The 27,153-nt window shown below is 42.7% G+C and overlaps 1 protein-coding gene across 1 annotated transcript; it reads right to left on the bottom strand.

Annotated features, from left to right (window-relative positions):
* Positions 1–26,455, bottom strand: adcy3a (adenylate cyclase 3a). Its single transcript, XM_053433237.1, has 20 exons — positions 25,228–26,455; positions 21,798–21,947; positions 17,446–17,576; positions 17,049–17,160; positions 15,887–16,014; positions 15,265–15,423; positions 14,697–14,862; positions 14,378–14,497; positions 13,794–13,936; positions 13,361–13,522; positions 12,900–12,987; positions 10,931–11,047; positions 9,669–9,961; positions 8,850–8,931; positions 7,617–7,775; positions 7,165–7,311; positions 6,350–6,463; positions 6,059–6,185; positions 5,051–5,175; positions 1–4,717 (listed from the first exon to the last, which is right to left on the bottom strand). Exons 1-20 carry the CDS (start codon positions 25,909–25,911, stop codon positions 4,538–4,540), a joined length of 3,387 nt encoding a protein of 1,128 aa, XP_053289212.1. The 5' UTR covers positions 25,912–26,455; the 3' UTR covers positions 1–4,537.
* Positions 26,456–27,153: the final 698 nt, after the last annotated feature.

Raw genomic sequence — 27,153 nt, 5'->3', positions numbered from 1 at the left:
GTATGATGACAAACAACTGAAATGAAAGACAGCACACTGACTGAGAAATTCTTCAACAAAAAATCCAGGACTGGGATCAGCAGCTCAGAGCAGGCTAAGTAGAGTCACAGTCCATCTAATTCAGCCCACAAAGATGTGGGGAGAAATCAAAGTTCTGTTTTAAAATCAGAATCTGAACAGTAACAACTACAAGCACAGCAGTTCATGTTGACGCCATTGGCTGGCCCTGCTGGCGTGGGCTCTCCGGATGGCACGCAAGTGTTCTTGTGTTTGTACTTAGCTCAATAATTCTGTTGCAACCGAACCCTGGAATCATATACAGATTTGACACATTTTCCAAAGTGCTATTTTGTTCCCAAGCCTGAGATTCTTTTAAAATACAAATAAGGAAACAGCCGTGGTCCATGTTGTGGCTTTTACATCTAAAGCCATTCCTTTATCATTGGCACTTTCACATCTGTGTAAGAAAAAAGTCAATATCCCTGTCATTTCTAATAAATAAATCTGACCAATAAACGGAGTCTAAACTCTATGTACAATAACGACGTTCAGTCCTCTTTCCCTTTCTTTGAACTGAACAAAACATTACATTATAAAAATATGGATTAAAGGGGTAGGAATGATTGACACTTTCCTAAAGAGAGGAGAGAATCAGGATTGTAGAAGAAACTATTGCACTTTCATCCCATTCTACAGAGACACTCATGAGTTTTACAATCAGCAGAGGAAAACAGCAGTGGCTCCTTCAATCCTTCTCGCCAAAACTAATGTACGGTGCAGCTGCTGTCTGCCAGGTGGGTTTGTCACGGCTGTGGCATTGCTGCCTCCTACATCTGAAATACAAACTTTTCAGGGAATAATGTATGAAGTTCCTCTAATGCAATCAAATCTGCTGCATTGTCACTAGTAACTTGTAACTTGTAACTCGCTGCCTGCAACTTGACCATTTAACTTTCTTTCAGCTTTGTAAGCTTCAAATGACAATTCAGTCTCTTCAAGTGTCCCTGCTGATTTGGGTGGCATGGCTTTCCACCTTGAGAAGCGTGAGCCAGATAATTAAATTAGAGGTTGGACCTGCTGAACATGTGAGAGGATGTGTCCTCTTGAGAGTGGATTAAATGATCTGTGTCCACATAGACACATGGTTTTAATAGATGTCAATGTTTTCATCATCACAATCTACCAACAACAGACGCTTGAACTAAGCATTTGCAGAACCATGTGCATGTCTGCTGTACAAGCTCATGTCCATTTTGTCCCTTTACATAAGCCAGCAGACAAAGGCCCTGTTCAGGCCTGGTATTGACATCTGTCCTGAATGTGTCCTGTCAATTGTGATCAGATCTAAACTCCCTGCTCTATAAGCAAATACACAACTACATAATTTCTGATTGTAAAGACCGAATGATGTTGCTTTTAAAGACGTGTCCATTGTCAATGTATCTCTGTCAGTGTGTGAAGAGCAGGAGAGGGTCAGGAAGGAATCAATGCGCTTCACACACTCTTTTACATCCTGGTTTGTGCTGGCCACAAACAAATCAACATATTGGCACTGAGAAGCTTGAAAAATACTTTTGGTTCATTAGGAAACCGTAGTGGGTTGAGTGGGTTTGAGAACGTCAGATGACAAGACGGCACTTCAATGTGGCCTGGACGCATTTGAATCTACACAGCTAAAGGAATGTGTTCCAGACAACCTTGAATGTGGTCAGAGGGACCAGATCTCAGGACACATTGAGGACACATTGGGTTGTGTTCACACACGTACATAGAGCTGTGCACTAGTCATGGGATATTTCAGGACGGGTGTTAATACCAGGTCTGAATGGGATCTAAAAGGAAACAGACAACCGACAACTTCAGGCCAGAATTCACCTGATTAGTGAGAAATAAGTGAGACCACATTTCTACCTGGTGTAAACATGAGATCTGGATCTGAATACCTTATGTGGATCATTGACATATCCACAGAGCCTAGATCACATTCTGGTTACATCTCTGTACATGTGGCTGCTGTTATTCCTGACATTATGACCATCATCTGGTCAAAAGAAGGTTATAGTTTATTACAGGATGCAAATTACGTGGCCTCTCTGACACTGTACAAGCCACATTCATGTCTGAGATGAGATATTCCAGTGACATCACTAAAATTACTCAGATAGGTAAAGAAACTTCAACAACCTCTATCAAGATTAATTTAGACCCTTTATTTGTTGTCAAACTGAAAGAGGGTCCATCTGGATTGTTGCTAATAATCCCTCCCTGCAGTGATTACAACAGAAGCAGGAAGTGACCTTTCATTGGCTTTTTTTCTTTTATTTTTTCCAGTTAAACTGACTAACCTGGATTGTTTTGTGGTGATGTCAACGTTACCACGATCTCACCTTTCAACTCTACACTGTTATCAATAACCATAAAACCCAAGTTGTAATAAACCAGAATGTCCCTCTTCACAGCACAGAGGACCTGTCGGTGGCCGTGGAATCAGTTCAATGAGTAAAAAGATGGTGATCACAGCTGTGATAGGCACTTCCATCCTTCTACTGGGAAAATGTATCTGCCACCAGTCATCTGTCCCTCTCCCAAAATGGAGAGGAGGGACATCTGTGGCTCAGGGTGTGTGTGTGTGTGTGTGTGTGTGTGATTGTTGTGTGAAAGAGAAAGCGCTGCACATAGATGCACAGTATGACTGTGTGTGTGTGTGTGTGTGTGTGTGTGTGTGAGAATGGCAAAACTGCACCGTAAAGCGCTTTGAGTGGTCATCAAGGCTAGAAAAGCTCTATATAAAGACTGACCATTTACATATGCTGTCTTTCATGTTACACAACTTCAAGGCACACAATCGTCTCACAATACTCACAGATCTGAACCACCACAGTGGAAAAATATCCATGCACACACTCTAACGCGCACAATTTCCACAACGAGGCAGCAGCAGGAGAGAGATCACTCGGTATCAGCACATCCTCCAATTCAAAATCCTCCTCCTCATCACAGACAGAACATCAGAACTCACATCTGTCTGTCACGCATCCCTAAGTAGTTCACAAATGTGCAATGATCTCCTGAATTTAGATTGTTGGGCCTCTGTGTGTCTGTGTGTTTGTCTCAGAGGAATTTATTGAAAGTGATAAAGCCCATCATTGTAATTTAAATGACAGAATTTCAAATTAGTCCTTATGTTGAAATGTTGTGAATAAAACACAGAAAAAAATTCCACAAGAACCTTGTAACATAAGAAGTCGTGTTAATGTTTAGTGATTTCACAAGAAATCCTATTTAGAAAAATGGCATCTGTGTCACAGTTGAAAGCAAAAGGCGTCATCTGTGTGTGTGTGTGTGTGTGTGTGTGTGTGTGTGTGTGTGTGTGTGTGTGTGTGTGTGTGTGTGGGTGTGTGTTACTGGGCCCTGTTCCTACAGGAATTGGTTCTGGTATACCTGTGTCTCAAGTTATCCAATCACAAGTGGACAGCTCCATGTTTGTCAGTTCACACCTGGCATTAGAGTGCGTCTCCACTTGTGTCTGAACCGATCTCACTTCCCTTAAAATACATGCGCACAAATTATGTTTTTAGAAAGGCTCACAAAAACAGAATAGAGCTTTAGATGGAAAACGATTTAACCCATTTGAAGAAAATAAACTAAGTAGAAAATCAAGATCTGGTCACAAATAAATCAATGTATGGAGAACACTGAGAAATGTAAAAATACTTTTGATTAATTATGAATCATGGGACAGAGCTCGTTTACAAAGCAGTAAGAATGTGGTTTGAGAGTTTGGATCTTGGTTCTTAATGTGTCTCGGGTTAGTTAACACCGGGACTGAGCTGTCAACCAGTGATCATAACACTCAGGACAGACGTTTGCTTTGAATTGAGATGCAACACTCAGCGGGGTACAGAGTGTTGGAGAAGCTGATCACAGCAGAATGTGACAACATGCTACAGGCCTCCAACTTACTCCACATGAACTGAAGCCATTTCATTAGGTCTATTTGTATTATCACAATCGATCAGAAATCCAGGTTTTATTTCTGCGAAGATGCTTGTTTTTACTTTTTGAGTATTTATGAGCAACTGCACATGAATGAAAAGATGTGGCCAACACTGGACTAGGTTGCATGAGGACATTTGAATCAGCCTATCCTCAGTGGTCACTTTATATTCTTTTTCATTTGTATGCGTTTAATCTTATATCATATCTGGATCTTTACATCTGGTGCTCCCATCTTTTAATGCGACTTCTTTTCAGTTCATTCTTTCAAATGATCCGTATCAGGTCTTCTGTGGTTCAACTTGAACATGACATATAAATTAAAATACAATCTCTACTGGCACATTTATCTTTCGACTGACGGTGATCATGTATGTGTTCAGTAATGACTGGTGTGTGTGTGTGTGTGTGTGAGTGAGTGGGTAGTATTTAAATTTAAGCTGTAAACAGAAGTTCAGGTCAGGCCAAGTCCTCTGGCACCTCTCTGCATTAACCACACGGTGGATGGCTGCCAAGTATGTGCTGTGTGTGAGTGTGGTCCTTAGCTGTCCACCACCTGGTGTGGCAGAGTGACAGAGGAGCCGTTGATAAATGAGCCTTGTTTGTCTCTTCCTTTCAGAAAATAAGTGAGCAACTCCCCTTTTCCCTTCACAAAGATGGGCCCCCTCCTCACAAAGCGGAAGCCGTACTCCTTCAAGATGTTGTAGCAGTCCTCCACCACCTGGGGGCAACACACACGCACACACAAACACACAATGTGACACATTGACATCATTCACTGTGTAAATAAATGTGACGACTGGCCATATTAATGTCTTATAAAAATAAGGTTTATAAAATGTAATGTTAAGCGTGATAAGTTCTGACACATCTTTCTTGTGGTGTGTAGTTATGGGCTTCTTTCTAATCATTACAGGAAAACACTCACAGATTAAGGAACAACTTAAACTGGGATAAATGAGCCATGATAAACCTGTATTGAAACATGGTTAATCTTCAACATTGTGAAAGTGTTGACTAATCCAGATGCCTGCAGTAACGCTCAGTGCCGTACCTGGATGTTTCCCATCACCCCTGTGGACTCCATGCGACTTGCCACATTCACAGTGTTGCCCCAGATATCATAGTGGGGTTTGCGGGCACCAATCACTCCTGCTAGCACTCCACCCTTGTTCAAACCTGAAGGAGAATGTTATAAGATTAAGACTGTTAGGATGATCTGACTTTCAAATCGATGGATTGCCATGAAAATGAGTCTTAAAAAAAAAAAAAAAAAAATTATTATTTGCACTTAAAAGTCCCTACAAATCACAGATGAACGTTGTGTAAATAACTAAAATATATGAATCTGTGAATCAATTTTCTGAATCCATAGTTATTCTACCATACTTCCAGGGTAAAACACTTAAACCAGGGGTAGGGACCTCTGGCCACCAGCTGTATATGGCCAGTGAAACTATTTATAAAAACAATTTAAATATCTCTATATAATAGCTTCTGCAGTTATAAAAGATAACACAAAACAAAAAAACAGTGGAGTAACAGGTCCTTCAAATAGGGAAACCAGGGCCAACTTCTGGGGATAGTCCTGAGAGGGGAGCCCTGCCTGGGAGGGCCTTGACCCATGGGGCTTTGTCTGTCCCAGTCCAAAACAACAACATGGATCCGCCACTATGAGGACCCACTACCCATGGGGAAGAGGATCAGGGAACAGTGCTGTGTGAGCCGGGTAGCTGACAGAGCCAGAAGCCTGGATGTGCAGACCCTCGACATCACAGACTTGCTCTAAGGAAGTGGAATGCCACTTCTCTGGGAGGGGAAGGACCCTGAGCTGGTGCGAGAGGTAGAGCACTACAAGCTAGATATAGTTGGGCTCACCTCAACGCACAGCATGGGCTCTGGAACCAAACTCCTAAGAGGGGCTTTCCTTTGCCCAGGGTGATAGGCGCATCTTTTAACACTACATCTCAACAGCTCTTGGTAACACAATTCTGACTTGTAAAATGTAATGGCTTGTAAAACATTTTGACAGAGATACAACAGTACAGAGAGAGATGCATACCGATGCGTAGCATGAAGTTGTTGAATGACTGGTAGTTGATGTTCATGAGTGTGACCTTCATAGCCAGAGCGAAGTCAGCCAGGTCTGCCAGGTGCTGCCAGCGCTCTCTGTCAGACTGCTCCTCCTTCTGTCTGACAAAAACCAAAGAGCTCAGACTACACCTCCACACCACCACTATCATAACTGGTGAAACCATCAGCACATTATCACTTTCTGTTCTAATTTACAGCAGTGCAAATCAGAGTTAATCCAGGATACAGAGGCCTGCAGAAGTGTTTTGACCAAGCTGACCTTCATGCAAGTGTAGCCATTGCTGACATCCGGGGTGACGCCTGACGCTGCCATGTAGGTGCTGCCGATGGTCTTGATTTTGGTAATGCAGCGGAACTGAGCTTCATCCAGCAGCTGACATGGAGACAGGTGAAAGAATGTGTATTTAGATTTAACAGAGGGATGAAAGTTAACAGTCAACTGTGGATAAGCAAAGTCTCCACAGCACCAGGTGAGCTTAAGGTGAGAGGTAATGTCTATATATTTCGGAGATTTTTATAAAATGAGATTGAGAGGTATAACTGAGACAAAGGCGTTAGACTAAGGACTCATTAATTAAAACCTTTTAAATTCAAGCATTTGTCGGGAGATGATCCACACTGATAAAACCTGACATGGTTAATGAGACAATCAATAAAATAAAGTAAAACAAAAAAGATCCGGGACTTTTTCAAACCCTGAAAAAAACACGATTCGTGCATGTTTAACTTTTATTGTATTGTCATCGTAGGGGGTCACCTCAACTTTTATATGCTCATAATGCACCTGGACCGGTCTAGTCTCCTACTCTGCTAATTCACTTTACTACACTTCAACCTGTACCTAAGAAATGTAAGTTCATCTAAGGCAGCATGCACTGGTTATATAAATAGAAAAATTTAGGAGAATTGTAAAACACAGCCTCTCCGGGCATTTGGATGAATGCAATCTTTTCAACAGGAGGATGCTCACGTCCAGAAGAAATAAAATTGCCCAATTAAATTGTTGTTAAACTGTTAAATGTGTGATGTTTGGCCCTGCAGTCTGAAAGACAAAGAATGAGGAAAGCAACTTACACTGTCAAAATCTGAGATGATCTCGTTGAGGAAGCGTAAGCATTCAATCCCTCCATTATTGATGCTCTCCTCTGTGTAGAAGTCAGAGAAGTTGGGGATTGAGGCAAACATGACTCCAATCTCGTCGTAGGACTGGCTGTACAACTCCTGCAACAGGTCACATCAACAAGGTGGTCAGAATATTTGAGGAAGTGATGAAACCAAACTGAATGTTTATGAAATTACACAAAATCCTTCAATATGGTTTTATATGATACAGTTATGGGCTGATACTGCAGAGAAACACACAGAGTTTGCTAATACAGTGGAAAACGCTGTTAGCGATGATTTTTGTCCCGGGCCAATATGATCACTATAAGCCTTTAATTACTTTCAACAAAATGCGTAGATTCTGTATGATAGTACCAGAACGTGAGGGAAGGGTAACACACACACACACAGGAGGATCTTACCTCGTCCCTTTTCTTGGAGCCCAGGAAGTGTCGAGCCACGTGTTCAGGCAGCATGTTAGTCACCAGTGCTTCATTCCAGCGCCTCATCTCGTATACCTTCTCCTTCTGCTCATGGACCTCAATCTTCCACAGGAACAGGGTGCGGGCAAGCTTCTCCACCTTCACACAGCAGCAGGGACTGTTGTTAGCATTTGAGCAGTGTATGAATTTGAGAGCAGAAACCAATGAAATGTTTGTTAGTATTTCGTGAAAAGCTTTGAGAAGAGCATCTTATTTATAAATGCCCGGAAATGGCCCATGCAAACAAATGTTTTCCATAAACATATACACCTCCTTCCATATGGCACCATTTCTCTTAATGGCCTCGCCCAATCAGCCACCCACCCCTAGGGTTTCCCCGAGGTATAATGCATGCCGTCTCTCTTTTCATTATTCTTTATTTTGTATTGCTGAATGGATGATTTTCTGATTAAAGCCGTTTTCAGACACAATGTCTGGAGGTTCTCCTCGAGTACAAGTGAATATTTGAACGAAGTTTTAGGTTAAAGCAGGAGGACTGAAAAGGGTGGTACTCTCTAAATAAAGCCTGGGAGTTATTTGGGTGTAACATACAATAAACCAGTCAGACTGCCATTCCCTTTAAAAGACAGGTGAGCTTCCACCTTAATAGATTAATATCATGATGGTGGATTTGAATGAGAGAACGGGAGTGAACACTTTACTGCAAATGAAAAGGTTTTTCTAGTCTATGCTTGTTGTGCAACTGCCATATGTAGATGCATATTACTGTGTTGATGGTAAAAAAAACATTAAGAATCTATACCACTGACTTTAGATCAGGTTTTTATTGGTCAATCATTTTCCACTGCCTCAAGATAGTAATGCATAAATAAATTGCATCACTTCATTTTAAGACAAACATGGGCTTCTCTGCTCCAGGTGTAAACTAGGGCCTGAGGAGTTCCTGGGTCTTAATGAAGCTCTCTCGCTTTTGTCACCAATTACATTTTCATTTGACTTAAATAATGTCCTAACAATCACTGATACATTTGAGTTGTTGTTATACTACAGATGGATAGTGAAGACACGCAAAGCTGCTCTGAGGACAATGTTGGCAGCAGGAGGAATGTTTTCAAATAGTTTTGGCTCCTCTAACACCATTAAAACAAACTGCTCAAAGTGTTGTATGTTCATGCTGCTAGAGTACAGTGAACGCAGCAGGCATTAACTTACATGTCTGGAGAAATAATAGAAGCTGACCATCATAATGAAGATCATAGTTGTCATTGTGAACTTGGAAGGCACCAGGTATGACCTGCAGAGAAGAACATTGGCATATTGATCATTTGCACTACTAGACAATAAGTGTTTTAAAACCCCCAACATTGGAATTATTGTATGTTAAAGTATTGACCACATGATAACATGAAACTAAGGCTGTGTCTGAAATCCCTCACTAATCCCCACGTAGTCCACTAAATAGCGGATTCAACATTTTGTAGTGCTGCGCGAATGTTTTTTACTTTACAGAATTTGTTTTGTACCCTATAAGGCGCATTAATCATATACAATCATTTGTTACTAACCAAGCAATATCGACCATCATGCATTGCGCTCGCGGTGGAGAGCAGAGCAGCGCATCACAGCACAAACTGAGACCAACAAGTTTTTTTCTACATTCATAGATGGTCATTCAATGTCTGTTTTAGCTAAAAGTATCAATACTAAGTGTAAAATAATCATTTAAAAATGTATTGTCTGATTTTCCACTGACCACCGCCATTGTTGTTGTACTTCATATTCCTGCAACAAGGACGTTATAACTGGGGCAGAGAAAATGCGTTGAGTTGTGTCTGAAAATGTTCTTTTCTTTTGCCAATGAGCTCACTATATCATCCTCTCCATAGAAGACCCTATATAGTAAAGAATGGATCTAGTGTGAGATTTCGGACACAGACTTGTAATCACACACACCCAGGCAGGTTGCTGTCTTTTTTTACCACTACACAGAGGTGTGAAGAGTGGTGCTTTACACAGATGATACTGGCTGACCTGTAGTCCTGGAAGCGGGCCGTGTCGTAGCGGTCGAAGATGTCCCTCCAGCTGTAGATGTTCACGATGCCAGTGGACACAGTGATGAGCAGCATCAGTGTGAGCTTGACCATGTGACTGACCTGAACCAGCATGGTGGTAGCCATCAGTGCCAGCACAGCAATGTAGCTGTAATATTTGGGGTTTTCCAGGCATCCATGAGGCCCAGACCAAGTAGAGGATGAGGAAGGGGAGGAGGAGGAGGGAGCCATGGTGGTGCCGCCTGAGTCTGGGACTCGAGGCAGACAACTCAGCTACACAGTGGAGAGACATAAAGTCATGAATTGTTAATCTATAGATCATTCATTCAGTCAATCATTCATCTCTCCATTCATCCTATTCTGCATTTCAGAGACCGGCTCACAGTGGCAGAAGGGCTAAGGAAGGTATTCAAAATGACCTTCTTACAGATTTACAGCTCCCCCTGGGGGATATTGAAGAATCAGACAGATGAGGGTCTCCTCTGACCTCCAAAGAAAAGTACCTGTGAGGCATCCCTACTCGGATGCTCTGCTTCTGCTTGTTTTTTTGATGTATTGCGTGATGCTGTCTTCTTGTTCTTCAACACAAAGGAGCAGTGGGTCCACTCCAAGCTCCCTCCAGATATGTTAACTCTCCGAACTCTATCTAAGGATAAAGTCGAACATCCTTCTGCAAGAGCTAATTTTAACTAGTTGTATCTGCAACCTTTATTATTATAATTACCATTATTTCTAAATCTGCACTGGGTCTTGCTGTCCTTCAAATGCAACCTCCTCAAGTTGGCAGATTTTATGTCCAGTTTCCTTGATCTGCTCTCTCTGGCCAATATACTGGATACATCATAATATTTTTTACGTCACTCTGGGTCTGTATAAGCAAAACTTGAGAGGTTGTATCGAATCCTAACTGGTCTGTGTTTGAAAGCATATCGAGAGAAAAATGAAACCCTAAACAAACACTTTATCAACGCCTTCCTCTCCTTTTTTACTTCCGTTGGAAGAAATTTGATCAAGAACAAAAATCTGAATTGAGCAATAATGCTTGCAGTGTGAACATAGCTCAAGTATTTCTTTCCACAATTTTCTGCATTATAAAACAGCCAAGACTCATTCCTTGTATCTCTTACTGCCTCACTAAAGAACAAATGTCAGATTAGCCTGAGTCATGCAGCACTTCCTTCCCTCTTCGTAGCCGCCACACTGGTTTAGCCTGGCTGTATGACATAGCAGAGAGCAGCTCACCATGTCCACGATGTCTGCCATGGTCAGGATAAAGATGGCTGCCATGGCCCAGGTGTTGCGAGCCCAGCGGGTGTGGTCAATCCAGGTGGAAAAAGACACCAGCTTGTTGGGAAAGACCTGAGACAAACATCAAAAGGAGTTATATTAGTACAACCGATGAACCAAACCATTTCACTCTAAAGCGGTCTGCCAGTTTATAAGAAAGGGCTCAGTTTGAACATATCCAGTATCAAATGCCCTTATCTAATCCCGTCTCTCTTACACATATAAATCACCAAGTACGCTGCTGTCCTGATTCAGATCTATGAAGCTGATCAGACCATTTTACACAGCAATGCTAGATGTTTGCTAAAATTTAAAACCCATACTAAATCTATGGATAGAAAAAGTTAATTAATGTTAATAATTAAGCATATTTTTACCACTGGAAATTTAACTAATAAAAAAAAAGTTTGAGCAACAACAAGGTATAACATTTTGGTACATTTTGGGAGCTGGCTGTGACATGACCTCTAACAGGATAGAGAGGTCACATCACAGAGACATACTGATATGAGGACTGAAGAGCCCTGAGCAGTATTTACAGTAAGTCTGCATTCTCTCAGTCTGATTGATTGGCTGACCGTGTGCGTGTAGTCAGATCCGGACTGAGCGGAGCCTGTGACAGTAGAAGTCAATACTGGCCTAACTGATGGAAATCAATACATCAGAATTTCCGTGATGGGGTGAAATCAAACTGTAGAACGTCAGCGTATACACTCATCTGAAATATGTAGTTCATATATTTAGGTTTTTAATATGAGCCCTCAAAACATTTACAGAAGACAATATGACGATCACTTCTAGTTGCAACATTTTGAGAGATATGCTATGCTAAATGTGTTCACACAGCAAAGTCCCATCATGCCATGTGTTTGTCAGAATTCAAACATGTGTATGCATGTTTAAAATTGAACATAGGACAGGCTAACTGTTTCCCCTAAAATATGTTCTTTAAGCTAAGCTAGGCTAAACACATCTCCACTCTAGCTATCTGAGGACACGTCCTGAGGCACAATTGTGCGAGTCACAACATAAGTTCAACTCTTATCCTTTGTTTAGGCTTAAGAGCAGATAAGCTGTGTCTCAATTTAGGGGCCACATTCTTCAGGGGCTGTATTCGAAGACCGCCTGCGTCACAACAGCGTGACAGGGCTAATGCATTTCATTTTCTTCAAAAACACAGTGGGGTGTCTGCACAGTGCAACATCAGTGCCAAACTCGTGCACAACTAACATGACTAAACACCTTCCCGCACGGTATATTAATTAGCAAGTGTACCGTTTTAGAACTTGTTGCACCGTTCTCCCTCTCCCTCATAAACCCAGTCGTCCTCCTCAGTCAACCCCTCAGCCAACCGCCAGCCCCTCGTCACAATCAGGTAAGTGAACATTAGGTTACATTTGTCTGGTCCTTATTTGGTTCAGTTGCATTTGCACCAGCACCACACAGAGACGCTCCTACTTCTCTCTCATCAACACCCACACGCTGCAGCTCTCTAAACTGTCAATTAATCGACTGTCGCCAAGTTGTCATTTCAGCAGGTTTCAGTGTTACAGTTAAACTGCTTTGAATGAAAACAAATTATTATTGAATCATATCATCTAATAAGAGCAACTGCTTGAAATACATTTCCAGGTTCCATACACTGAAGCCAGTTGTGAACATGAACATGACTTGTTTAAAGGTCTGTAAAGGTCTGTAAAATAAGCATGCGAAATGTTTTGACCCCTTCCTTTAAGGAATCTCAATCGGAATCGATAAAATTCAAACGATACCCAACCTTACAAAAACCACATGTTAAAACCAGGTGTGTTGGGTCATTCTTCCTGAAACTCCGACACACTGACCTGACATTCCTTGGCGGTCGCAATACCTGCAGTAAGTGCTAAACACCAAGATATAATAGGATAAAGATGTTGTGACTCACTCTCGGGAAGATGGCAGCCAGAGAGCAGATTGTCAGGATGAGCAGCAGGACCTCTCCCACTGCAAAGGTGATGTAGTTTGCAATGAGCCTGTTCCACAACACATGAACAGAGACAGACCTTGAGAGAAACATACGGCACCAACAGCACCAACAAGCACAGATGCTATGTTCATTCAGACTTTCTTACATTTGTGTGTCTGTGTCATTAACAACTGCAAGCAGGAAACACTGTGGCAGGGAGCAATACAATGAGTTGGGCTGCACAAACTATTAAAAAAAAATGCATCGACGAGTAAATAATAAATAGGATCAATAGGAAATTTTGCAGTTTTATAATTAGTTCCTTAAGAACATTGGCTTAGCCTTGTTATCTTTTGGGTGGTCGTCTCAGCATCAATCAAACATGTCCACTTTGTGAAGGATGAGGTGTGAGGAGATTGGTGCAGGCCTTATGAACTGACCAGGGGTCTATGAGGGCCTCCATGCCCGCAGTGAAGAGTAGCACCACACAGGAGCAGCAGAAGGCAGCTCCGCTCTGTTTCTCCTTCTCCACAGAGTATCGAGTCTCCAGGTCTGGATCCACAAACCTCAGGGAGAGCCGGTTGGTGTGCTTCCCCTTCAAACTGACAACACAAGGAAACCTCAGCACTTACATCACATCTGAAATATTTGCGTTTCTTCATCTGACATCCAATGAATATTGTTGCAGTTTATATAGCACTTTTGTCACAAGTATAATGACAATCTGATTCATAATATGTCACTCTTAACTATTTTACTCTATCAGTGTCTATGGGTCACATCAGTTATCAACAGGCCAAATGAATGATCCTGGATCAGTGTGTCAGCTCCTCTGACCACCTTCAGGCTGAGGGGGGGGGGGGGGTCACTTACGCCTGCACGGTCTCCCTCTCCAGCAGGGCCTCGTTGAGGAGTTTGTTGAGCTCCTGTTCATTCTCCTGAGCATCGATCACCCTCTCAGCCAGGTCCCGCAGCCGCAGCCTTCTCCGTGGGTTTGGGAAAGACGGATTCACCACCTGAAGCCCCCGAAAAAAAACACGGAATGAAGGTTCCCAAGATGCATTGAGGACGCAATTAAGATCTGACCATGAAGACCACACTGAGAGGTTGTCAGGGAAGCATGTGGCCACATACTTTTACATGTGTAAAAGAAGCGCCTTCTCAGCTCATGTCTTCTAACAATTTTTTACACTTCTCAGTGTTTCACATACATCAGTTTATTTGACGCAACAACACAATAATCAACACATGTTTTTTTTCCAAATGGGTAAAATCTTATTTCATTGTAAAGCTAATAAATGCTTTGATTCACTCAGCCCAATCCACACACACATGCACACATTTGCCTATAGAGCGGTGAAGTGAGATCTGATCACATGTGGTCACAGACACATTCTGAAGCCACTCATGTCACCCGGTTAACAGCAGGTCTGAATGAGGCCTAAGTTGTTGGTTACCCTTGCGTCCAGCTCTTCTGGTTCCTCCGGGGTGGTGCAGGCCGTGTTAGCATTGCCGTTACACTCTGTGGTGTTGATTAACAGCGGCGAGTTTCCATTGGAGGAGGTCACAGACAGCTTCTGATGTAAAACAAGCAAACGGAAAGTACTGAGTGCTTATGAAATGGTTACAGATATTTTTATTTATTTTTATTTATATTTTTTGGAATAATCTAACTTGAAATTCATCAGTCTCTAGGTTCATATAGTGACTGAATATGAGACAAACATTGGAATATCCAAACATCTGCAGTGTGAATGAGTGGCGGGTTTGACTCACGACACCATTGATGCCACTCTTTCCCACAGGTCCTTTAGGAAGAACCACCAAGTAGGTCTCGATGCCCTTCTCCCTCAGGTAATCGCAGCGGTCCCCTCCGTTCCCTGGCTCCACGTCAAACTCCCCGTGAAGACACTCCATGGTGCTCTGTGAGATGTGGACACGCCTGGTCCACACAGAGAAAGGGGTTTAGAATAGACAGGTCAAGTAAAGAACGTCATGGAGAAATGATGACTCGAGTACTAGCCATTTGAAAATGAGGTATAATGTAGCAGTTTACATTCAGACAGACTGAAGCTTTGGAAAACACTAGTTAATACAACTTTGTATTTTCATTTGTTTATTTCTCTGTGAAGGACATTCATGCTGATGATATTGTTATATATTGTAAGTATTGGCATATAAAATTATTAAGGCTCTTATCGAGCAATCTTATTATGTTAACAACACAGAAAAAAATAAATTAAAGTCAACATTTTAAAGACACCTCAAACCTATACATTTGACTAACAAAGGATTGAAGGAACTTTCTTTTAAAAATCGGATGGGAGTAAATGCCTGTTCTTACCCAGGTATCCCTCCTGCCTCCATTTTGTTGGCCACAGTGACATCTGTGGACCAGACGTCATACTGCCAGCGTTTCTGACCCAGCACTCCTCCCAAGACTGTGCCACTGTGCAGGCCCACCCGCATGTCAACATCTGTCTGGGTTTTCTCTCGGACATACCTGCGGTAGGTTTGAAAAGCAAGGAAAATTCATTAAAAGCAGCAGTTTCAAACCCTTGACTACCATGACACCACAAACACATTCTCACTCTCTCTGATATATCTCGTTTAGAGCAACAAGGGACACCAGAGCGGGTCGTCCACCAAAAAGAAGTTCGGCGGTTTCATCCCAGTATCCCCAATTACGTGTGAAAAAGTTTCCTTGGGCATGACACTGAACCCTAAATTGCCTCTGACAGCTATGCCGGCAGTGTGTGAATGCTGTGTGATAGAGGAAGTGCTGCATATAAATGCACAGTATGAATGTGTGTTTGAATGGGTAAATGGAAAGATTAAGTGAATCAGTGAATTGCTCCACTGCATCACACAAAAAGCGGCGCCGACACTGATAGATCTATAAAACCAGAAAAACCATAACACAAGCTTATTTCTCCAACCCCTGACCCCCTCGTCCCTGTACTCACGAGATGGCCTCCACCATGGCCAGGCCCATCATGATGGAGCAGGCAGCGTGGTCCTCCCTGTAGTCTGGCAGTCCACAGATACAGTAGTAGCAGTCTCCCAGGATCTTGATCCTAAGCTGGTGATATTTCTGAGTAGACAAGGTAAAGTCAGAGAGACACTTGAGCTGCTTCCAGACAGGCACCATATATTCTCAAGAGGAGATTCATCTGTGAACACTAATGTCCGAGTGAGACTCCTCAGTCTCCTGTCTGCCTGATGCACCTGGCTGCTCCTCCTCTCGCCTAAAATGCGGAGGATATGCTGAGAACCTCCTGCTGTGTTGTGCATATGAGAAAGGAAAACTCTGGGTAAACTCCGTAGCCAATTCTCCGGATTTTACCCACTGGTAATGTCTGAAAACGGCTAAAGAAGAAACTGGGATGTCTACAACCTTATCCATCTTCCTTCTTCAGCAGTTATAAAATAAAGAAGGAATGTGTGACCTTCTCAATATTTTGAAATAGTTTTAAGTATACAAAGATCTGATCTGATGAGGGTTTTAGTGGATGGAATAATGTTGATGTGTTTAATTGCTTCTGCAAGTCATCGCTTCCTTCACAGGCTTCACAATAAGTGCAGTTTAGCAGGTGCTCAGACTGGAATCCGGCCTGTGCTTTCAGAGCTCACAGGCTATGTTGTAGAGGTGTGCTGCTACATGTGCTGGTGAGGAATCATTCATGATCCAGGAAGTCCAGTTGCAGATGAAGCTTCAAAAGCTTTTCATTCAAATGAAGGAGGGGGCTCGATTTTTTCATGTAATGATAGGCCTCGTGCTAAGCTAGGCTCATAATCAACCTTCACCTATCCTTGTGTTTCCTTGTTCAAACATAGAAAAATGTGTCTTAACCACTTCAATCCAGAAGTTTACAGATGTTAAATTTGTGTTGAAAAAGAGAGGCCTGACATGGGATCTATCTTGATACAGGATTTCATGGTTATGGCATCAGACATGGGCAAGAGGACAAATACACAACAGAAAGAGCAATAAATGCAGGCTTTGGCCCCACTGGCTATATCACTTCACCATTTCTTTATATGCAAAGGTGACTATGCATAATCACGTACAGTGGAACATGAAAAGGTCGTGAAATAACTGTTATTAGAAAACAGTGTGAAACTCACCGCTGCCAGTTTGTCAAAGCGTGCGAAGAGCTCATTGAGCAGTTTGACCAGCTCCTGAGCGCTGCATGACGACGACAGCTGGGTGAAGCCCACGATGTCTGCAAACAGGATACTGAGACAGAAACGAGGCGGTGCATTAATACGGACATCCGTCACATTCACAGATTCCTCCATGCACATGTTCCCAGTTTCACCATGTCGTATTGTTACTACTCTGAGTTTGAAGCTGTGACCAGGCTACAGCTTCTGAGCAGGGAAGCACCTGCATTTATAATCGAACCATCAACCGACAAGATTGACCGAAGTAAAAAACAAAGCAACTTGTTCTGGTGGTTTAACAGGTCAGACGGACAAACGGCACCTAGAATGTCACAAGCGTATAAAGGTTCCCGGTTACCTGACATTTTCATGTCTGTACATGTACATAGTGTTGAACTGCTGCATCTCTTTCTGACTGGGCTCCTTCTTCATGTCCTGAAGCATCTCGTCAGCTATGTGCTTTGGGAGGATGGAAAGCAGCAGGCGTTCCTGGGGAGGACAAGCACAGCGACACAGAGGACATCACACACAGCGGTCTGACCCAGTCAGCATCTGTGATATATGTATCATTACTATAATGGAGAAAACTTCACTGGTTTACAAAACTACACGCTACTACTAACTTGGCTCACGAGCTACTTCAGAATTATTCCATGTTATTATTGAGTCCTCCTCAAATAGTTCTACCATTTACTGTAACTTTTTTATCGTTTGGGTGCTGGACGTTGTGTGCAGAGATTTTTATAAACCATCTTTGGTGCAAAGTGAAGTTAGAAAAGGTTCATCCTACCTGGTTTATCTGCAGTAGAGATTTTATAGTTAAGTGTTTTTTATAAACTGAAACTGAATTTGCTTAATTACTGTTCATGTGTAAATGATATATTTAACTGCTTTTATCATTTCATACATTGTCTTTCTACTATTTCAGAGGCCTGTTAAGAAATGGACACAATGCTCAGACCCAAGAGCTAGAGAAAGCTTCCGGTCATTTTTTAAAATATTTTATTGATATTGAGCGTAGGGGAGAGCGGGGTAATGTGAGACATTGGGTGATCTGAGACACCCCCTGTATCTAGGCAACGGTACAAATTTGTGGTCATGTGACCATTATGTTTTCAAGCCCCTCCCATTCCCCTCTTGCCATGAAGGAGAAGTTGGTACTGGTGCTGTGGAAAGTATGTTTTTTTACAAAAATGAGTTTTTTGCATGTGAAAGTAAATTTTCTTGCTTTGAACTTGTGTCAAAACAAATTGATTCAGGTAGAAAAATGTATATCATACATGTTGATGAACTTCCAACATATAAAACCATGTGATTGATGGTAGCTGAAGATTAGCCTGAATTGCTAAGAGATGTTTTTTCTAAAATGTTGGCTGTGGGGTAAAGTGAGAAAAAATGCTGTGGGGTAAAGTGAGACACTGTCTCACTTTACCCCACCATGAAGCACAAGTTAAGTTTAGTTTTAAACATATTAAAGTGTAATATTACATTACATACATTTTATTTTTTAATGTCATAAACATTGTAGAAAAGCCATCATGCCAAGAAACTATACACCAGGAAGACAACCTGGGGCCAAACACCCCTCGCAGAGATGGAGAGTGCAGCTGAGGTCATGCAAGGAAAGAAGTCCTTAAGAAAAGCTGGAAGGGATAGAAATATTGACAAGACAACCCTCAAAAGATTCATAAAGAAAAAAGAGAAAGGGAAAGTAAAATCAGTAGCCTGGGGTGCAGTAGCTGAGGTAAAGAGAATATTCACAGATGAGATGGAGGAGGAGCCAAACACTTGAAACAACTAGCTGACCAGTTCCATGGCCTTGCTCCAGTTAAGTGCCGTGAACTGGCATTTGAACATGCAGAGAAAAACAATATCCCTGTCCCTGCCAATTGGACAGAAACATTGTGCAGGTAAGCTAGGGTGTGCAGGAGATCACATTAATCATAATAATCATAAATGTGCTTAATTGACCAATCCCCATGATTCTGTTACTAGTCCGATATTAGTTTTGGAATGTGTGGTTGTCAATCTAGCTGGATCAGGATTTTAACTAATACAACATGTGTTGTTATAGTTATAAAGTGGAAAAAGTAAGTGGATCCCTTTACCCCCTTGATTTCTCTGGTCTGTCTCACTTACCCTCTGTACCCCTTAGCTGGGGTGAAGTGAAGACCACTTTTTAAAAAACAATCATATTTTCACTGCCCTTTGTCTTGAAGACATTCTGATCATTTCCATTGCTAGGAAACATCCTGAATTAATGGGAAATGTGTAAATTTTACTGATATATCATTTTAGCTTGCCTAGAGGGGAGCAAATGTAAAAAAATTCTCACATTACCCCGCTCTCCCCTACAGCATGTCCAAATTTTACCCTATTTCCACACTGCCCTTCCCCAGGCCATTAACAACGGATATAATATGAAATAACACTACTTGGTTCTCGAGATATGCAAACAGATACTTGAGGATTTATCAGGTAGGTCAACATTTTTTGAAAAGAACCGGTATCCATTTCCTCCCCTGACTGTACTGTAGGAAGGAAAAGTTCCATTTATCAATAATGTTAGTAAGCATTACCATATTGAAATGATTATTGATGATTGAAATGTACAGTATCTTTCAGTTAGCCTATGCTAATATTATTAAGGTTATCTTCTTTTTCCAGTTCTTTAATCGAAAAGTTTATTTTATATGTTAATCTTTGACATCTACTTTTAAATGTGCTTGATGAACAATCTTCACTTGACTGAAATTCCTAAACTCTCAGCTGAGAGATTCTGCACACAGTGAACCAGGCCACACTGATGTATCGAACTAAACAAAAAACTAAGAGCCTCCGTCACGCGCGCACACACTTGACCTGTGAATACATCTTCCTATAGGCCGTCACATATACTCACAGCGCACATGGAGAGGGGGCAGGGCAGATGGCAGTGAGGCCGTTTTCGATACTCTAAACGAAAACCTGACACAAGCGGCGATGCAACAAGCTGCTGAGCGACTTGGCCCTGTGATTACAGCTGACAATGTCTCAGGAGGCCAGTTGCCATGGTAACCAGCAGCGACCGGAGCTCCTTGATTGGTTGACGGCACTCATCTCCCAGCAGCCTGTGCTTCTCACTTAGTAGTCTGGGAGTTTCTCACACTCATGGTTTTATCAGTCCACTTGGTGTCTCACTACACTTTCACTCTCTTCTTAACCCGCTTCCATAAAGGCCCCTGTCTGATGTTCTGTCTCAAAGTCAAATAAAATTAGCTTGACCCAAGTTACGATGGAAACCTAGTCGTAGTCATGTTAGTTTTCAGTTTGCGACTTAAGGCCGATATATGCTACTCCGTTTTGACTGAGACGGACACATGGGAACGGCTTCGCCACCGTGGAACGGCCTCTCCGAGGTGAGCTCTCCGAGGTGCTCGGATTTGTCTAACTATCCGTCTGCACCTCGGCCAATCACAGCCTAGGGATAGCCCTTGGCTGTGATTGGTCCGCTAACGACATCATTTCCTCACAACGTCATTTCCGGAATCTCTCATTTTTGGACCGAACACTTTCTGTTTCATTCCCTCCGTCTCCCCTTCTGTTGTTGTTCTCGTCTCATAAAATACTTTACAAGCAGGTCCTCTTCCACGTCAAGCAGCTCCAGCTCCATCAACAGCCTTTGTCTGTTAGTTGCCATCGTTCACTGTGTGTGAGGAAAGCCGGGAGGAGGTAAATAAACAACGTGGACCTCTTCTCGATACAGACGTCAATGAGGTAGGCTTCTCTAAGCTCGTCTTCCGTTGCGCCACCTACTGTTCTGGCGGTGAATTGTTTTCAGCACCCACAGCCTTCGAAGAACCATAAATGAAAAAGAGTCCATCGGATCCTTCCGTCTCCCCGCGCGTAACAGACTCGGAGTAGCATATTTCAGCCTTAAGTCACATGATAACTTTATGATATCTCGCAGGTATAGAGTTTATTGTGCTTACCACAAAGAAATCTGAGGTTGATGGAAATGTAGGATTGTACTAGGGGCTGTGCATTTATAAATCAATACCATTGCAAGCTGCAGTTGGTGTTTGTGAACGTTGCTCCATGCTCCTGCACACGAGACAGTTATTGTTGTAAAGCCAGAATGCCTTCCGGTGCTTAGTAATGATTCCTGTCCTGCGTCAATTCATTTGAACTGCATTCACTTCATGAGTAAAGAGGACAGACCACACCAGCTCAGTTTGTCTATGAGTTCATGTGAATGTTTGTACCAAATTTTGAAGGATTCCCCGGAGATGTTCCTGAGATTACGTGTTAGCAGTGCAAAACATGTGGTCTGAGCTACTTTGAGGAGATAAAAATATTGATTCCATTCACACATCTATGTGCAGCACTTTGTGCGTTTCCTCTCTCTTTCTCCCCTCATCTCTCTTTCTCTCTCTCATTATGTAGGTGCCCAGTCAAAACATCAACAAAGTTTTACCATCCTTTGCACACTGCTTCAATTTAGCTTCGCTGTGCATGTTGCTGTGACCAGCCCACAGTTCCCAGCAGGCAGACACACATGCCCACACTGTGGCTCAGGTGCATATGATAGTGTATTGTGTGTGTGTTCTTTGGACATTACTCATTGTTATTACTCTCAGCACTAATACTGTCACCTTTCCCTAAAAAGGAAGTTGTTTATCTACACTTATACTTATAAACACCAGAATAATGGACTGCTTGTCTTCTAACCTGCTGTTGGCTCTGCTCCTCCAAGTTGAGTTTGACCTCCAGTGACTGTCTTGCCTCCAGAAAGGCCTTCCGATGCTTCCGGTCAGCCATGTAGTACGACATGACACCCACAGTGATGGCACAAACATAGATCACAATGTTGGCCAGCAGCTTGAAAGCAAAGAGAAGGAAACAGTTAGGGCTCAATATGAAAAGAGTACAAGCATAGTAAGCGCTGATTGGGCCAAAAGAGGGTTTTAAAGAGTGTAGCTTTATTGGAAACCTTTCCCACATACAAAAACGTAGGAGTCAAGTTTCTGCTGTACACATTTTTATAAAATTTTACAAACAATCAATATTTCAGCATGCAAACCTTTGAAACTCAGGTATCTAACTGTTTAACATTCATAACAAAGTAAAACAGGGATTTTTTTTCTACAGGTTTTCTACACAGTATCCTGTGTATTGTATGCATGAGGGTCAGTTTGAACCGCGGATTGCAGAAAGTGTAGACTTGGTCTCTAACCTTTTTTAAGAGCCTTTCAAGGATAAAAGCTGAGTGATGCGGTGACACACTGAAGCCTATTGCCAACCAAACACTATGAGTGAGACAACTGTAACCATCGTGAAATGTCAATGTCAATCGAGTGCATGTCGTTCAACACAGGAGCAACTCCAGGTATGTTTTTGAATGGCATGTTAGGGCTCAAATTTTTTAGATTTTTCTACAGATATTTTTTCTCTTTCTGTTCGGTACTTGTGATATCTATTTACAGGTATAGAAGTTTACTTATCAGAACAGGAGCGGGTGCCATCATTGCCTTGTTTTCACAGATTTAACTTAAAGCTCATTTCAACTCAGGCTTCGCTCGACATTTTTGTTAAAGTCACCATATTCCATGGATAGACCAAAACTAACAATGTGTCAGCCCCTGTTCACACCTGGTATTACTATCCATCCCATCGCAAATAGACAGTGATAAGTACATTTGTTCATATCGTATATTCTAAGCAGCCGAGATGTAGATGATGGTGAAGTTGAAGGAAGGACTCCGCGGGCCCAAAACTTGCTTGTATAGCTAAAGTTTATTACACAGAAGTCTTACAGGTCAGGACGGACTCTAGAAACCCGGAGGCCCCCCAGGCCAATAGTGAAGCCTAGTTTGCAAGGCTTGAGTACACAATATATATATAGAGGTTGCTTACGCCCATGAGAACGTCCCACATCCCGTGTTTGAGAAGGACATGACTGCATGTGTCTGAGCGTATAATGTAAATGAAATGATGAATTCATAAATTAGCTAGAACATGCCTCGTGTCTGATGATGAGGTCTCATGCTCTACACTCATCCATTAACAGGTCAGAGATTATTCCCTAGGGGGGAGAGAACTAACGGGAAATACATGGAGGAATTTCTGAGAATCTGAAGATGAGGGCCGCGTGCTTAAACATGTGAATCTGGTCTATAGCCATGTTAAAAATGATTCACTCTAGCGAATACATTACATTCACATCTGGCATTAAAGCGCTTCCTGAATTGGACACGACTAATACATTCAAATAAACAAATTAATCTTATCTGTTCACAAAGGGTTAGGGTTAGAATCAGGTTTAGGTATAAGTCTGAACACCATCTGAACTGAAAATCCTTCATGAAGGAGGATTCACTTAAAGGCTGTAGGAGCAGATGGACTTAGTTTCAGCTCGGATTCAGTTTCATATCAACGGACCTCATGACGTGACAATAAAACTTACATTTAATAAATTACCTTTTCAAATACTGACTTTTGAGTGATTTCCTTTTTTGCTATTTTTGTTTAACCAATGATGAAGTTGGAAGTTTCTTTGCGTAAGACTATGTTTTGATGACCATTGATTTTTAAACGAAGCGATGAATATAAGCAATTGTCTGTGACAGTCTGGCCTGGTCTGTATAATTAATTGTGCTTTGAGGATCAGAATGGGCTAATTCAGTCCATGCAGCAGACGCGGATGCTGATTTGCTTGAGTAAACATGTGCAGGCAAACAGTGAACTACATGAAGCTCTACTCTTGCTAAGTTGTGAGGCGTGTCGTCTATGCAGAATACAAAATAAACACTGAATTACACCTTAAACTATTAACATTAGATCTGCAAAACACTTTGCTTCCACTAAAGTTGTTATTCTGTCTTGGACTGGTATAGTTTAGACTTTGGCCTCATCAGTCTCGAACTGGTTCAGAGAAAAGGTCTTTAAAAAAACAAATGTCTCTTTGGTTTTTAGGTCAAACAGAAATGTACATACAGTACATTACAGTACAAATATTCAGCTTCTCCTCTTGTCTAACAGTCTCTGCTGAGAAAATCTCAAGTACAAGTCAGAAACGAATAACTTAAAACTATTGTGAATTTCACCGTTAAACAGTATTTGTTGGTACCAAACTAGTTTTGTGTCCCTAGAAGTGTGTATGGAACGCTGCTGCTGGTGTTTAGACAAAATGAACTATTTCAACCAATTCTTTGGTTCCTTTGTTTGAAATATCTTTATCTTTCTTCAAGTGATGGATCACAACAAGTATTAATGACAACGACAACAATCAAAAGGAGATGATAAACCAAAACAAGCTGATAAGAGGACTACTTATCTTGATGGCCCGAGGGCATCTGCTCGGTCTTGTGTGTGTTGTTGAGTGTGTGTGCGTGTGTGTCCTGTTTAGTGTTACAGTTTCCTGGTTTTGGAGGAGCTGGAGGTGAGATGAAGTGGACGGTGGCCACTTCCTCTCAAATAGAGGATTGCTCTTTTTTTCTATTGTTCTGGCATTTCTCTCCTGCCAGACTTATCATTTAACCTTGCTATTTTTGTTATCTTATTTAAATGAAAATTACCTTTGTTGAATACAATCTATTTGCTTTAGTTTGTCCTGCTCCGAACTATCAGTGTTATAACTACCTTTTAGAAAAAGATGGTCTATAAAGTGTAGTAATCCTTAGTAATTAGGTTTTGAATGCCAGGGAAAGCAGGCTGCAGTACATCCAGCAATCTGCTCTATTTGTTGAATCATTCTCTTAAACTTGTGCTTGGGGCTATTTCAGTTAGGTTTTGAAATGAAGTTTGTTCTTAACGTTTCTAAACCTTGATACCAAGTCATTTGTATTCTTACTGTAAATGTACAGTGGGGACCTAAGTTCTGAAATAACTAGACCCTACTGTATAATTGTTTCCATATATTAGATATTGGCTTCTTTAATTACTAATAACTGTTGTCCTCTTGGTGTCATTGACAACCGCTAAAGGTTGGGTTTTGGGCCACTTCAGCTATGTATCTGCCGTGGTGTTCAACATCATCAAGGCTTCTGGAAGCTGGATGAGTTGTAGGTTGGCTGCACGATACTACAAGCAGGGCAGTTAATGCATGTCCGGACAACCATGTACCCTCAGCTCACTTTTCTTCCATCCTTCCCACTCTTACCTGTCTGCCCAGTGCTGCCGCCTGGATGTTCTCCTGCTGCTGCTGGGCAATGGTGACGCCCAGGACGAGAGTGTGGACCCCGCAGGATACAGAGGTGATGAGCACGATGGGCGTCAGCCTCAGTGGCAGAGTCAGGAAAAAGGAGAAGCTGAAGAAAGCCTGCCAGCCCACGGTGTCGCTGGCCTGGTGGAAGCGAGCATAGTTTAAACCCAGATAGCAGAATATCTGAGCTGCTATGAGCACCCACAGGGCGTAGGGCACCACCCGCCTGGAGATGCGGTCCGGCAGCAGGCTGAAGCGGCACAGCAGGTAGAGGATAATATCTGCTGCCAGTCCCACTGATGCCACAAGAACAGAAGCCAGCTTGTCAGTGGTGTAGACCACCGCGCACATGACGATGATGTAGCTGTCAAAGAGGGCCGCGAACACCACGAGCACGAGCAGGGTCTCGTGTCTCTGCCGCCTGAAGTAGGTCTGGTACAGGTTCTCCAAGGACTCCGGTGTGAAGGTGAGGCGCATGAACCGCGGCAGACAGAGGCAGCATCCTGAGCTCCGGACCGTGACCTCATGTGTTCGTCCCACTGCCTGCCCGGGGTCGGACGGCAGGGTCACGGAGCAGTCCGCCGAGTACTCCGCCGAGTACTCTGGTTCGGAAAAGGCCCGGTTCCGAGGCATGGCGAACATTTGAACAGCGTCTGTCTCCGGCTTATTTCCTTTGTTTGTTTGTTTGTTTTAAATCAAAGAGTGGAAAGGATGTTTGTTGTCCCGCGGGAGTCAACCCAACGCTGAGAAAAGTCTCACGTATAAATCAACTGCTGGGTAACCACCATGCTCCCCCGAGGGCCCACATATGTGGCATGAATCACAGCAGCGTGTTGATTGTCTGGACCTCTGGACAGATGTCTTCTTACATAGCTGCGTCCGCGGTCAGTGCTTCCAGCTCTGTCAGTTGACTCACTCAGTCCTGTGTCACAGGCACCGATCGAGCACGCCTACTCAGCAACGTGATCCAGAGAACGTGCCCTTTGGGTTCCTCATGCAGCTTTACATGGGGGACTGCTGCACCAGCTCCTCTCCACCTTGGTACTCTGCAGCTGTGGACCGTGTCAGAGCTGTTGAATTCATTAGCACCGCATCAGGTATGTTGATGTTTTGATGGCTTCCTCTGCGTCCGTCGTCTCCACAGGGTCGGGCAGCGTTCGGATTTTTTGCCGTCCATGGTAGCATCTTACATGGCCTGGGTAAAGAGGGACACAGAGGAGGGAGACAATTCACTACAGCATCCAGCAACACCTGGTGAGCAGGGCAGGAGCAACACAGTCTGCTGCAGCTGAGGAGACAATGTACAGGCCAACATCTGTCAGAACCCAGCAGCACCAGATCCAATCGAACCCTCCAGACACCGTGGTTTATTCCTAATAAAAATGTAACCGCTTCTTCTGGCATAATGCAAAAATATCCCTATGCTGAGATGAGTGGCCGACTGAAACAAATCCGTGTCGAACGTTTTAAACCGGCCTGTCTTGTGTGCGCCGAATTGAAAAAACGAAACCAAAGCTTTAATAAATTCACCTCTGGTCTATGATGGAGGTTTGACACTTTACATATAAAGCGAGGCGAGTGCAAATTGGCAGGTTTGCGGTTGGGGGTCTCTCCATACATGGGCAGGCGGTTCGTGCAGGCCTACATGTTGCGCTCAGTAAAAATAGGCTGTGAAAACACTTTCTCACACCGGGCTGCACAGACACAGTGAGACCCAGAGTCAGTGGAGCACATGACGAACCTGTGGACATGTCTGCGGGCAGAGAACTGATTCTGGTTTCCAGAGCCGCTGCCCTGCTCTCCGGTCGGATGCTGGAAGCTGACATTTTGTCCCCCTTCCTCCAGATGCTGAGAGAATCGTGAACATGATGTGAGCAGATGTGT

The sequence above is a fragment of the Pleuronectes platessa genome, chromosome 10 (assembly GCF_947347685.1).
Source record: "Pleuronectes platessa chromosome 10, fPlePla1.1, whole genome shotgun sequence".
NCBI lineage: Eukaryota > Metazoa > Chordata > Actinopteri > Pleuronectiformes > Pleuronectidae > Pleuronectes > Pleuronectes platessa.
The sequence above is the reverse complement of the archived record's forward strand: the minus strand, read 5'-3'. Positions and strand labels throughout refer to the sequence as shown.

Bases quoted from the DNA above. Each gene is read 5' to 3' on its own strand.
- adcy3a (XM_053433237.1), bottom strand. From the start codon at position 25,911: ATGTTCGCCATGCCTCGGAACCGGGCCTTTTCCGAACCAGAGTACTCG. The intron at 11,048-12,899 runs GTGAGTCACAAC...TGTTTGTCTCAG, and splicing joins TGGCTGCCATCTTCCCGAGA to GTCTTTCCCAACAAGCTGGT. The intron at 6,464-7,164 runs GTAAGTTGCTTT...TCTCCATGTCAG, and splicing joins TCATCTCAGATTTTGACAGT to CTGCTGGATGAAGCTCAGTT.